Genomic DNA, 14,490 nt, shown 5'->3' on the forward strand with positions numbered 1-14,490 from the left:
AGTGAGTAATTTTTGAAGGAAAAAATATTGGAGTCTGTATTGGTATCAGCTGACATTCTTGGTTTTAGTAGTAGTCGTATCATAGCTGAAAATGTTTTATCTAATAAACAACTTATTGTATATGAAATAACAAATATTTTCGGTAAGTTATTCCAGACTTGTGTGCATGTACCAATGTGGCTTTTCATCGCTCTGAACATTCATTGATTTAATGGAATTTTATAAAAATCATTTGAATTTAATCAATCAAAAAATCAGTTGAAATTTATATAAATTCTGCAGTACAGTCTGACACAAACGTTTCAAATTTTGTAACTATCCACAAGTTTGGTCTTATAAGCTTATGTGGAGATTGAATATAAATATAAGCTTTATTCTTTATAAGGATTAATAGAATTATAATCAGATCTCGTCATCTCCAGCAGGGAGTGCATCTCCAGAAGCTCAGCTGAAAAGGGTTTTACCATCCGGCTGTGAGCAGGAGGAGCAACAGTCTCAGTGGAAAGCCTTTAGAGGCTCACAGCTGCCTGTGACGTTGATGTTAGTGTCTTTTCTGCAGACCCTAAATTTGTTGCGGAAGCAGAGTGAAAGACGTGGCCGGGATTTTCGTGTTTTCAGACAGAGCGCAGCGGTCATATCTGGCACTGATTGCTCTCGTGATGTGGGGGAGGAATAAGCAAAAGCATTTTTGTCTGGAATAGTGTTGTGCATTACTGTTATTTGATGTTGGGTAGTTCTGAATCATATTAGTGACACTTTTTGTTTATGAAAGCAACATAAAGCCTAAGTAGGACATTTAGGGTTAGTTTTTCACACCCAGATTAAACTTAAATGTTGTCTAAAGAGGAGTTTTAATGGCAAAACACAATCTGTATCGCAATTTACTCCACGACTAGGCTTAATTCATGTCCAAGAAGGTGACTCTTAAGAGTTAAAATGTTTTTTTTTTTTTATATATACTTTTAAAGTATATGTCTTTCTTTAAAGTATTTATGCTCATATAAATATTGTTGCTGTTGGACCAAACCCTCTCTGATATGGTAACTTTATAGGAGAATGAATTAACATTTTTGGCAAAAAATGCAAAAGGATTTTATCTAAAGTAATTGTGGTCAGTTTTTAATGATCCATTCATTGTAAAATTTGAAACTGTAAAGGACAGCTGATATTTTCAAATTATGTCAAAATAATGAAAAACCATAAAAATGAAGAACAAGATGTTGTTGGGGTGGTGATGATGAACATATAGTATATTGTTTATGAGAACAATATGTTACATATTGTCTACTATATAAGTAACAAAATGTGCCATAACCTTTGCGCACGTGCACACAAACACCCACTCAGATATTATATTGCTATGGGCAGAAGAAAACCTCATATCTCCAAAATACTAACTTTGCAGAGAAGGAAAAAAAAAACTTCTTAAGTTAATGGGACTAGATTTCTTTTGAAGGCATTTGGGAGCCTTTGCATTGGTCTGTTAATCATGAATTTTTTTTTTGTATTTAAAAAATAAATGTGTTTCATATAAAACATATTACTGCATATCATATTCACTTTGAATCATATGTATTTTTAAACTGCAGAAAAATTGTTGTTTTCAGTCTTTACATATATTTCATACTTATTTCTGTAATGCCCCCCCCCCCCCCCCCCCATCACAGTCACATAGAGTTTGAAAGAACATATACACAGCATGAAATATGTAAATAAATAAATTCTTCCAGAATCTTTTGGAATACCTCATAAAACGTACTTCATGTTAGACGCACACAATTGTGATCATTCATGGGCAGGAAGGAGAAGCTGGTACAATTTACGCCCCGCAGGCCACAGCCTGGCTCGTTCCAGGCTGGTGGGGGCGAGCGTGTGTATTTATGGCTGGAGAGGGCCATCTTTCCTGGGGATTGATTGGGCCAGGCCAGTGCTGCGGCCGGAGCACCGAGAGTAAATACCTAAAGACTAATGTCTCTGTTCCTGTGATCAATAAGCACCTCCCCACTTCACTCCTGGCTATGCTCTTGTTAAAAACAAATTTGTTAATTCTGACAATTTAATTGGCCTAGCCTCGCACTGGCCTCCGCACGCATACAGATGAGTATTCGAGCCCGTTTGGAAAAGGGAAGCAGAAGTTAGAAAGTGTAAGACGCAAATGGATGTATTTGTATCTGCTGAATGAAGGCAGTGAATGAGCTGTTTAAGTGGAAATGATGTCTGGATGCATTCATACATGGCTGAATTTTTAGGCTTGTTGTGTTCACTCACTGTGTTTCTGAGGCTGCGTGCTATGGCGTGGCACTTTTTCTTTTGTTTATGGTTGTATGTTGCTTAAAATAGAGTAACATTCAAGTCAGAAACCGTCAAATAGTTGCAACAAATTGCAACTTCTGAAGTATTTTCCACTTCTGCTGTGGCATTCTGAACTGGACATGTTCAGGCTGTGGGTTTTGTACAGAAGTCTGCTGCTGTGTTTATTTGAACTTTTCAGATTGCAGTTGTGCAACTTCAGCTTCTGCTCCTGCGCTAGTTTGGTTATGCTAGCTTTACTCTTCAGGAAAGCTGTGGAAAAGCCCTCTTCCTGGTTGGCTCACTCTTTGTGTGAATTACTATGCAGCTCTTAGGAAAAGAAATGGGTAATCACACTGTATTTACTGTATGAGTGAAAATGGCAGTCTTGTGCAGAAGTTTGGGCAACTTGGATGAATGTTTTGTTTATTTGATTGAAGTGAAAGGAAGTTAACGCATCCTCTGCTTGGAACACTGAACTTTTTAATGTACAACTACTGTTTATTTGCTGAATTTGATGTACTGGGGGGAAAAATGTAATGTATGCAAAAGTTATGTCACATTTTATGTTTTTCCAATGTGATAAACTCTGCAAGTAAACAAATTGTACACTAAAATGTGCACAAAAGTACCACATTTAAGTGTGCTCTTCATAGAACAATTTTTTTTATCTGCAGTCAGGAAATGAACAAAACGACATTTGAGCGAAGTCTATTGCAAATGTTTTGCATAAGATTGTTTACATTAGTTCTCATATGCAAGTTTTAGCACATTTACTAATCCGTTAATGTCCATATGTGAAATGTTAAATATCCAGATGTTCTCTGAGCACACATCTGAAGAAAATGTTCATATTCCATCAAACCATATGGCTAAAAATGAGATTTCATTATTTGATTGAATTTAGAAGTACATTCCATCTAAAAGGTGCAACAAAGGGTTCTTGGAGTGATGCAATAGAAAACCCACTTTGATTCCCTAATTAACCATATTGAGAAAAACAGTAAAAGTAAGTATGAAGAACCTTAGAAGTCTTAATCTTTTGTATAATAGAAAATTTCTTTATGCTTGTGAAGGTTCTTCAAACTCATTTACCTCATTTGTCTACAGAACTATTAAAAAATTTGAAAGTTTTTCATGGAACCACAAGTAGTTCTTCTGTTTATAGTTCTTGTATTTTTCACAACACAAAAAAAATAAAAAGTGCTGATTTGATTGTGAATCAAAGTCAAATAAGATGTAAATAAAAGAATACAGAGTGTTACTGTTAGATGCTCATTTAAGGTAAATTTTTCATACAAAACTTCGCCATGTTAGTCCATTCAGAACAAGTTCTGCAGGATATTTTCATGATCGTGCTAACTGTAACTGCTGGGTATGGATGGTTTTAGCTGTGTCGCTGTGGCTGAAGGCGCATGCTGAGTGGTTATACATATTATTGTGTTGGGACGATGTTGGTTTGCTGTGTTTTTGTGCCTGAGGTTGGCTCTCGGTGTCCACTCTGCGTGGTGTGAAGACTCAGGCATGTGGTACGTATTAGCGAGCTGGGAGCGATTTCAGCGTCGCTAACTACAAATCCTCCAGGGAGACTTAATTACAGGAAGAACACTCGAAATATCAATGCTTCAGCATACTTTCCATGACAAGCTGTGCTTTTTCTGAGCCTTTGGACCGCTATTTATAACGAGGGTCTGGCTTTCTCGCTCTGAATGCAAATGCACAAAAGCCCTGAGGTGATGTGTGTGGAGAAGGAGGGGTCAGAGGTCGCGAGGTCCAGGCCCGACTGGCTTTAGTACTAATCCAGAGTGTACAAGACGAAGGGGACGGCTGGGCGTCTGCTGCAGATGAAGGAGCTGCGGAGCTTCAGAAGAACACGAAAGAACGCGGTCTTCAGTAAATGTTTACAGATTACCGGCTTTCTTAAATAATCTGAGTGGAACTTCCAGTCAGACAGAGTTCAGATCAAACACGGAGCTACAGAGCTGCATATTCTCCTCTCAGTGAGATTTGTAGGCTTTACCATTACAATTAGTTTCCATCTGATGTGGAAGACAGTTATTCACTTTGTAAACAAACTGTACAATCATACTGATGAAAATAACTTCCCTTTTTGGTGGACTGTCCCTGAAGCCTGTAATTGCTATGATTGGATTTGTAGTGCTAGACTGAAAATCCCTGTTATGCAGTTGTATGCAAAAGTGTGTGCATCCTTGTCAAATGACTTGTTTTGTTGATTTTCTAAGTGAACGCAAGTATACAAATCCTCTAAAGAGAAATAGAAGTATATATATTAAATATATAATGTGACCTAACTTTTTTTACAGGCTACATTTTATGTTTTATCTCCCCCTCATGTTAACTTGCATCTAGAAAATCAACACCACATGTTACTTGACCAGGGGTGCACAAACATTAGGTGATGTAACATATTATCACTGTTAAATCTTTGTAACTCTAAAATGTGAACTTTATGAAAGAACAAAAAAGTTCTTATCTTTTAATGTAAGTTAACGCAAATAGCTTTTATTCCAAATATTTCTGGGCAATTTCTGTTTGTCCATTCAAAATTATCACACAGTGTAAAGAGCAGAATAAAAAAAAGGCAAAAATAAAGACGCAAAGTTCACTAGAAGCATATCATCGCTCTCAGAAATGTCAAGGTTTTGTCACCCATAGAATTTCAGACTACAATTTTGTTGTGGAACTCTTCACAATGAAATTTTTTTCTGTCATAACTTTTTCTGTTTTTTCTTTCATTTTGATGAGTTATTTTAGCATTTCATAACTTTTATGTTAATTTGTGTTAATTTGTGTGTTGTGTACATTGAGTTTTTTTTATTTTATTTTATTTTTTAAATATATATTTTACATTATTCATTACTTTAGAATTTACATTTTCTTCTACTCCCTTCTGTCAAAGCTGAATGACAATTTACCAAAACTTAAAGTTTTAAAAAGCTGGAGTAAAATTTGTATTTGTTTGTGTTTATATGCTTGCATTGTTTATATTTTTCTCCAGGTGGAGAGGGGGCGCTGTTGGGAGTTCCCACTGCTCCGGTCCGTGTTCAGTCCACAGATGCTGCCTCTCTGCAGGACGATGATGACACACTATCAGCGCTGGAGGATAAAGAACCAGAACCTGTCACAGGTAAAAGTGAAGGGGGGGCTAAATCAGCTAATTAAACATGAGCCGTGCACACTTGTGCTTGAATTGACACAATTAACATAAATTATTAGAAATTAGAAATTTATAGAATTTATTTTTAGGATCAGAAATATTGTATGGGTTTGAGGTGTTGCTAAAAGTATACTGTGTGCACAGGGAAACAAATAAGAGTAATTTAAAACCATCAGTGGTCAATCATAATGAGTATGAAAATTAACTCAGTTTAGCAGTGACAGTGAAATAAGATTGTTAATTTTTTAAATAATATTGGTGTATTTTTAGTATTACAGTAGTATGCTGTGCCGTGAATCTACGCTCGTAGTTTGTGTAATGAATGACACATTAGAACATTCTATGCTCATTACCAGTATCAGTAGTTCTATGCTCTGTTTATCTGTGCGCTTTGATGGGGTTATTTAGTTCTTTTAGTTCTTTTAGTTTTATATACCGCTGATAACAAAAAACAAATTAAAATTGTACTGGAGCTGAGTATCTGTAGATGCTGTCTCATCTGGTGCAAATTGGGATCTGTAAAGAAAGTAAACAATTTATTTATTGATAATTATATTTACACATTTGGCAGATTGGTTTGTCTAGAGAGACTTACAGATTAATAATGTTACCATTGCAGGTGAAGGCGGCTTTAGGATTCTAGCCTAAGAACTCTTGATGTAGCATGGTGTTTTTGCCCAGGTCGGGGATCAAACCCCAGTTTGGTGTGTGTAAGGTATCAGTGTTGCCCACTACGCTACACCACCTGCTCATGCATAACAAATATAAACAAATGTCCTGGGATTGAATATAAACTCCCCACTGCAGCCCCTTAAGATTGGCGTGTTTTTTTCTGGTTAATCTTATCAGTGTTAATTATACTGCCTCACTGAGCAGTGTGTGTGTGTGTGTGTGTGTGTGTAGTAATGGGTTTGCAGATGCAGATGCGCCATGTGCAGCCTGATTTCCCCAAACACCCTCCACATACGTGCATGAGCACACACACACACCCCATATACATTGACTCTGTATCAGAATCAGAAAATGAAATTAATTTACTTGCACTCACACTCTCTGACTGAGTCTGTTTGTGTGCGTGCAGGCCCTGTTAGTCTGAGTGCAAGCGCTCAGCTTCTCGCGCCTGGAGTCTGTGTGCGGGGCTCGCTCTCCATTACCAGCTCAGAGCTCTACTTCGAGGTGGACGAGGAGGACGCCAGCTACACACAAGCTGACCCAAAGGTAGGGAGCATTTACTTATACACACATGTAAACACACACACTGATACCAAGATAGAGAGCATTTACTTTTACACAGGAACATAGACAGATGCACACTGACCCCAAAGGTAGGGAGCATTTGCTCCTATGTGTACATATAGACACGTGCACTGTCCCAAAGGTAGGAGGCAGTTGCTTATAACATGCACATAAAGACTTACGGAGGGCATTTACTGACATACAAATAACATTATATAGATATCTGCCGTGTAGCCACACACACTCTGGCCTAAGCATAGGGTGCAGTTACTTATGCACATACATAAAACAAAGTGTAAACAGTGTGTAAAAACTGACAAAACACCATGGTCCCAGCACCACCCACCTACCATGTCAGTGTCACTGCAGTGCTGAGAATGGGCCACCACCAATACCTCATTCTGCGGAGGCCCTGTGGTGGTCTCACACTGTAGTTTAACACTGATGGACGGAATAGAGGGGGCTGATAACAGATGAGTTGTCTGTAACACCTACAGACTACACATGTATGAGTATATGTTTCTGGTAAATTGGCCACTCATGTGTATTTACAGTAAAGCTGTACACAGATCCAGAAGTAGGGGGCAATTAGTTACACATGGTTATACAATAACCACAGATATTTACAGTAGAGCCACATACACAGACACGCACACACGCGCACACACACGCACACACACTTGTTTATATGCTGTGTTGTTTTTCTGCTGCTGTTCTTCATGCTACCGTTGTGCTCCACAGTCATCGATAACACTAAATATATCATCTGTAGCAATATGAACACATCAAATCATGCAAAAAGTTAATACACTTTAAAAAAGCTGTTAATTTTATAGCATTATATTGGTGTACAATATTTACATTGACATCCATTTTTGTATATAAGACTTTTAGTCCAGATTTAGCTTATTCAGTTATAGAGGAAATGGTAGGTGTTTACAGTGTGTGCACCCATACACAGATGTTGGGGTAGGGGTCACTGAGTAGATGCATTATACCCACTAATTATTCACAAACACGCACACACACACACACACACACACACACACACACACACACACACACACACACACACACATATATATATATATATATATATATATATATTAGAAATAAGTTATTTTATATTACTTGTAAAACTGATTCAACATTATAATAAATACGTATAAATATAAACAGCTGTAAAAAATATACAGGGCTTTCTCAAAGAGAGAATTCAAAATCACTTTACTAAAATTGTAATTGTAAAGTTACAAATTTGGAGATGACCCTGACTGAATGGTAAAAGACAGTCAGAGCAGGAGTCTGTGAGCCTGTAATAAAGTTCTCTGCTTAAAAGTAGACATAAAGGTTATATACACTACTTTCTGTTTAAAATGTTGCGAATATAAATGAGCAAAACTTGCATATGCAGAACAGCAGCCCACATTACAATTATACAGTAATGTATACACTGCACACGCTACTGCTGTCTTACTCACACACAGTGTTCACTCACTCCACTGCTCACACTACACACATACACACACACAGCTCAGTTTAGCTCATCTCTCTCACTTTCTCTTGTTTTGACTCTTACACTCTGTGTGGGTGCTTACGCGTTTCTGTTGATGAACGTATGTTTCTGTTCAAACCGATTTGTTGATGACGTCAGTGTAGCTGCAGTAGTGTTTCAAGTTCTAGTTACTTTATTGTTATTGTTATTGTTGTTGTTGTTGATGATGATGATGATGATGATGATGATGATGATGATGATGATGATGATGACGACGACGATGATGATAAAAGCGCATGCCCTTTTCGGCGCTGATTAGTTCGCGCCCCGCTAGTGGCAGGAAACTTTGGCAGGTTTCGGGGGGCGCTTGGTGGGTGGCGGGGGGGCGGGGGGGGGGGGGGCGGGGGGGGGGGGGGGGGGGGGAGATAACGTTAGATCGTTAATTAATGAATGAAGCGCTGATTGTACACCTGACTGAGTCCGCGCTCAGACTGCACCCAGTTATTACAGCGCAGTAATATTTACAGCTCTGTCTGTGCTTCCGACAGGCCCGGCGCCTGACACGCGCGCGCGTGCAGCCTGTTTGGGCTTACTGTGGTGAAATGATCGAAAATATACATATTTGTTTTGCACGTGTGCTCTGCGGACAGGGTGTGTGTTTATTTGTGAGTTGTGTTTGTGCGCAGTGTGTGTATCGGGCACGTGCTCAGAATGACTTTATTATTTTGGAATTTCGTCACTGCTCTGCTGTGTTTGGGCTCGCTGTCATAAATCAGTTCTGATGTTTCACTAAAATAAAACTGAATATTCCACTAATGCAGCGATTATAACGCACTATAACAGGATTATGTACAGTATATGCAGCAATGTAATTTAGGCGATTTAATATTCTTATATACACTATATCCCTTTATATGACTAAATGCGGTGTTATTATATAGTCAGTGTAGGACATTACATGCAGTGCAATCTTGCTGTAAATAAAATGAACGTATTGTGTATAATAGTAAAAAGAATGTATAATAATAGCATAGTTTAATATTTTTATCAATGTAGTGAAATTGTATTAAAATGACAAATTATGTTAACGTATGTATGGAAGCAAGCATGTAGTAGTAGTAGTAGTAGTAATAATAATAATTATAATAATGGTCAGTGCATTCAGTGTAATATTGTGTGATGATTGAATGTTATTTAATACCCTCTGATTATACAGTACTCATCTCCTAAGTATCGACATGTTATCTATTATTTCTTATTTACTAATCTGTTCTTTACTTTTCGCTCTTTGTTGTTCATCTTCAGTTTTACTTTCGTTTGTGTGTCTCTTTTCTGCTCTGTGTTCTTTAAACGGGTTTCCAGCACGCGATCCGCTTCAGCGAGTCTGACTTCAGTCTGAGTGTGTAATAAAACCAGCGCGAGAAAGAGACTAAAAGGAAGCGTCTGCGGCGTTTCCCGCCGTTATTTTACCGAAATAGAACATGGATCATTCAGAAATAGATATAAAGAAGACTTTACTAAAATTGTAGCAGCACGAGCTGATATAGGAGTTAAAAAACCTAAAAAAAGAAATAAAAAAAAAATCACCGATAAAATGCAGATCTATGAGCGCGAGGCATGGACGCGTTCTATCAGTAACATCGTTATTAGGGAATTATTATAAAAACGCTAAATACTGGTTATACTGTACTGTATTCAGTAGAACAGTATTACTTCTACTATCACTACTACTGCTACTACTACTACTACTAATAATAATAATAGTAACTATAATAAGGGTTTTGAATGGGTTTTGTAAGTTTGCTTTGTTGTCGACCTAAATGCTTAATATCAAGGACAAAATATGGAATAAATTTTTTTCTTTGGATTTTATTTACATTTCACTTTAAAGTCACAGAATGAAAAACTTGGCACTCTACATTTATTTTTGTCTGGGGTTTTTTTTCTTCAGTTTAAACATTTAAAGATATTGTGCATCAAGTACTTAAATAAGAAATGAACAGGAAAAGAGGAAGAAGAAAAAGTTTTTTTTTTCACTTTGTGAAAACAGTAAAAGCCAAACAGAATGATGACGTTATTTTAGAGAGTCTGTACCTTCATCTCTGCTCTGTGGCCACAAAGTCCAGTTTAGGGTCAGTCGAGTTCCTCTGCACAAAACTCTGTCAGGATCTTAGCCTCCTTAGCGGTGTTCATCTCAGCATTCTTAGCATTCTGAGCATTGACCATCTCCAGTGTCCGTGTGTCAGAGCCTCCATCCTCCTTAGAGCTTGTCCAGGCTCTTAGCACTGGTCGTCTTAGTGTTTTTAGTGACAGTCACTTTAGAACTCTTAGTGTTGATCATCTTAGCTCTTAGCATTCTTAGCATCCTTAGCATTGATTCTCTCCAGCGTCCAAAGACTGTCCTCCTCAGACCTTAGTGCAGGCGCTCAAGGCCGTTGCTCACTGGTGTAGCATTTTATATGCCGAAAGGTAACACAAAGTGTCACAGCCAGAGCTATACTTTACTTGTATAGATTTAATGGATTAAAACCTTCAAATTTTTGTGTATTTATCACATTTGGTATCAGCTAACCAACTCTTCATTCACTCTCCAAACTAAAAGTTACAAGGTTAAAAGAATGCTAGGCCAATAATGTTTACTGATGTGTTAGAAAATTAACATCTGTCTGTTTATCTTAAAGACTGTTGTAAAGGTAAAATGCTGAGTGGTGCTCCAGCGAACGTAAACTGCTGAGCGCTGCCAAACATCAACAGAGAACACCTTCATTAAACACTAGTTTTGTATTTTTGGATTCTGTTCGTGTCCAGTGTGCAGTTGCCTGTAGCACTCTTCATCTTGGCATTCTTAGAGATAGTCATCTTAGCCTTTTCAGCACTAACAAGCCAGCCCGCAGTGTCAGAAAGTGTAGAAGTGTTTTCCTCATCCAAGCATTGGTCGTCATTGACTTTTTAGTGATGGTCACCTTAGCATTGGTCATCTTAGCATTGATGATCTTAGCTAATGACCATCTCCCCCAACTGAGTGTACGTGTATGTATGTATGTATATGTATGTGTGTTATGTTATGTCTTTGTATCACAGCTTGTCCAGGCTCTTAGCATTGGTGAGGATCTCCCTGGCTAGCCTCCAGGTCTGCTTAGCAGCGGCCTCGAGCGCAGAGTGCGGCTTGCCCTGAAACAGGTCCAGGTTGGGCAGGAAGTAGTGCGGGCAGCGGCGGCACTGCAGGCAGGATATGAGCTGCAGCAGGATGCCATTGAGGCGGTCCCCGAGACACGATTCGTCCCAGTCGGACTCGCGTGGGTGCTTCTCGCACTCGTACAGCAGCAGCGTCTTCATGTGGTAGTTGTTGAGCGGTTGGCCAGGCAACTCCAAGTGACGGTCCCGCAGCGTCTTCAGGATGCTCAGGCACTTCTTCCTGCAGCCCGAAAGCAGCAGTCGGTTCTCCGCCTCTGCGAACTGCAGCACCCAGGCATCGCTCTCTGCCGAACTCTGCTTTCCAGTAAGCGAGTAGCACTCCTTGGACAGCAGGTTAAAGCCCTCCGCCTTCACCTCTGCCACCCGGTTTGGGCCAGGCCACGGGATGTGTGGCATCGGCCACTGGGCGGCACTGCGAGGCCAGATCCCCGTGCACTTGAATGCTGGTGTGATCTGCACTACGTAGCGCTCGCGGATGCGCAGTCTGACCTAGAGGGTTGGGATGATAATTGGAAGTATTAGTATTGTGATAATCATTTGGAAAAGTTATTACAATACTTCATATTGATAATTGTAATGGTAGGATGATGAAGGATCCATCTCAATAATTGATTTGGAAAATTGGCGCAATTCATAACAGTAATCACAGTTAAATTTCAATTACATCAGCTTTTTTTTTATTTTTTGTGTCTACCCGCTAAGCAGTACAATAATTTTAATAAAAACAAAAACTTGGCATAGACATCATCATATTCATTGTTGATGACAGTAATGCCAGTACTTCAATTCAGATGAAATTGAAACCATGAAAAGGCCTTATCATGTCATGTAATACTAAGGATAAGGGCCAGGTGACAATGTTAATAAAAGTAGTACAATAATATTGATGGAAGCACTATTTTAATTCCAGTACAAAAAAAGGCCTGACCATATTAAGTGTTGGTCACGATAATATCAGTGAAATACTATTGATAAAAGCTCTACAATTATACAGATTAAAAAAAATTTAATGTGAAAGAAAACATCATCGTGCATTCTTTGGTGTTATTTTTATTCCTGATAATACTGTCTGACCTCGCTTGTGTCCGCCACCATCTTCACTACGTCCCTGTAGCTGCACTTGTCCACAGCCTGAGCCACCAGTGTTTGGAAGCGTGAGCGTATCTTGCGTGCGGACAGGTATCCGGATGCTGTGATGAACTCAACCCATAGGGACATGCTGCGCTTTCGGCCATCGCTCAGTTTCAGTACAGCACAGCCGGGCAGTGAGCCGTCATCCACAAAGTTAAAGACACCCATCTGGTTGAGATAGAGCACCACCTCAAACTCGGTGGGGGACACCACCTCCATTCCCTGGAAATCGTGACCATAGCAGAGCATTTAGCATCACAGTTGACCGTGAAAATCTATCACAGTAAAATAAAACCCTTGGTGAGTGCATTTAGCTGTTAATTGTGATTGCAGTTTTTGAAGCAGTATTATTTCTGTAGCTTTTGGAAATACTGCTGTATTTCTTAATTGTTTCGTAGGATGTTAAGTACATTTTCTTCCAGTTTCAAGAACGGTCGCTGCCATTTCCATGCTGCGGGCTCTCATGTTTCCATTCGTGTCCATTACTTTCATATAGGGGTCTGTATACACGCTTTTTAATATGGGTGTGTATAGACACATATACATTGCATGATTATGTAAATGGTAAGTTCTCTATGATCTGTAGTAAATCAATATGGTGCAAAATCTTCTAACAGCTCTTCAAGAACTCAGTCAGCCGTTGATATGGATGGGTGTGAATGCTGCTTCATTTTTTATTTTTTTGTATATAAGCTCAATAATATATGGCTATATTAAAAAAAAGATTATTTGTGTATGTATCTGTGCTCATATATGAGTACACATGTTTATTGCTACATATGGACATATACTGAGCTCTGCATACATCATTACATATAAAGGTAAAAGTGTTAATGGTACCTCATATCTTGCATCGATCTCGCTGAGGGAGCTGATGAACCTGGGTTCCTGCACCTCCACCTCTTTTAGGACGTCAGAGACCACCTTGCAGACCTCTCGGATGGTCTTGGCAATGGCGGCCTTGCGTGCCTGGCAGCGCTCAGTGTAGTATTTGTTGAGCTGATAGACCAACTTGGCCTGTGTGGCAATCATGTTGGGGCAGAGGTCCGGGCTGAACACCGGAGGGTCGCAGTACGCCGAGGGATCCAACGTTCACTCGCCGCCCCACCGGCGCACCCACCAAGACCGGGGAGAAACAGAGAGAGAGAGAGAAAAACAGAGGGAGAAGGAGAAGAGGGAGAAAGGGAGAGAGAGGGGAGAAAAGAGAGGGAGAAAGAGAGTGGAGAAAGTTTGGGAGAAGTGCAGAGCGGATGGACGTCAGACCGGGGCAGGAAGAGGAGGAAGAGTATAGCAGACAGAGAGAGAGACACAGAGAGAGAACAGGAGAGAGAGTGTGTGCCTGTGTCCCAGTCTCTCTCTGCTTGCGTGCCTGTCCCGTTACTCCTCTGTGCTCATCTGTTCCTGCTGTCACCCTGAGCGTGTCCTTCTGCACCTGCCAGCGTGCACCAGCGCACCTGCGTGTCCTACCTGCGTGTCCTGCCTGCGTGCCTGTGCGTGTGCCTATGTCGCGTGTCTCCCAATCCTCCACTCTGCTCCGCGCGCGTTATACTTTATGAATGGTGAGAGGGAGCGCGCTGGAGGGAAACGGAGAGAGAGATATGCAGGGGGCGGGGCCAGTGTTTGGGGGAGTGACTTTGAAGGGTCCGGCCAAAGAGGAGGCAAAGGCCTGCACCAATAAGGAGCGAGAGTGAGCGCCAGTAGAGCGTTTATAAGTTTATTAGATAGATAGATAGATAGATAGATAGATAGATAGATAGATAGATAGATAGATAGATGACAAAAGCAAGATAAAAAAAGACAAGCGAAAAAGGGGGAGGAAAAAACGAGAAGAAAAAAACAAGAGGAAGAAAGGAAAAAGAGAAGATAGAAAAAAGAAGGAACAGAGAGAGATAGGGAGAGAGAAAAGTGAGATAGACAAGAAAGAAAGGCGCACAGAGAGAGAAGAAAGAAATGGAGGGAGAAGAAA

General features: G+C 39.8%; 2 protein-coding genes across 3 annotated transcripts in view; one reads left to right on the top strand and one right to left on the bottom strand.

The window, feature by feature from the left end:
- Nucleotides 1–14,490, top strand: part of lrba (LPS responsive beige-like anchor protein) — a 350,478-nt gene that overhangs the window by 212,413 nt on the left and 123,575 nt on the right. For both annotated transcript variants that reach the window (XM_037532971.1, XM_037532972.1), the window contains 2 exons: nt 5,309–5,437; nt 6,549–6,685. In XM_037532971.1, coding sequence (XP_037388868.1) covers nt 5,309–5,437; nt 6,549–6,685 — 266 coding nt within the window. The remainder of the gene's footprint in view (nt 1–5,308; nt 5,438–6,548; nt 6,686–14,490) is intronic.
- Nucleotides 10,115–14,082, bottom strand: mab21l2 (mab-21-like 2). Its single transcript, XM_017713529.2, has 3 exons — nt 13,365–14,082; nt 12,468–12,746; nt 10,115–11,882 (listed from the first exon to the last, which is right to left on the bottom strand). Exons 1-3 carry the CDS (start codon nt 13,554–13,556, stop codon nt 11,274–11,276), a joined length of 1,080 nt encoding a protein of 359 aa, XP_017569018.1. The 5' UTR covers nt 13,557–14,082; the 3' UTR covers nt 10,115–11,273.

Source organism: Pygocentrus nattereri, chromosome 22 (genome assembly GCF_015220715.1).
Source record: "Pygocentrus nattereri isolate fPygNat1 chromosome 22, fPygNat1.pri, whole genome shotgun sequence".
Lineage (NCBI taxonomy): Eukaryota > Metazoa > Chordata > Actinopteri > Characiformes > Serrasalmidae > Pygocentrus > Pygocentrus nattereri.

Coding starts and splice junctions, on each gene's coding strand:
- mab21l2 (XM_017713529.2), bottom strand. CDS start 13,556: ATGATTGCCACACAGGCCAAGTTGGTCTATCAGCTCAACAAATACTAC. Junction 12,747..13,364: donor AGATCGATGCAAGATATGAG/GTACCATTAACA, acceptor CACGATTTCCAG/GGAATGGAGGTGGTGTCCCC. Junction 11,883..12,467: donor TGGTGGCGGACACAAGCGAG/GTCAGACAGTAT, acceptor CCAACCCTCTAG/GTCAGACTGCGCATCCGCGA.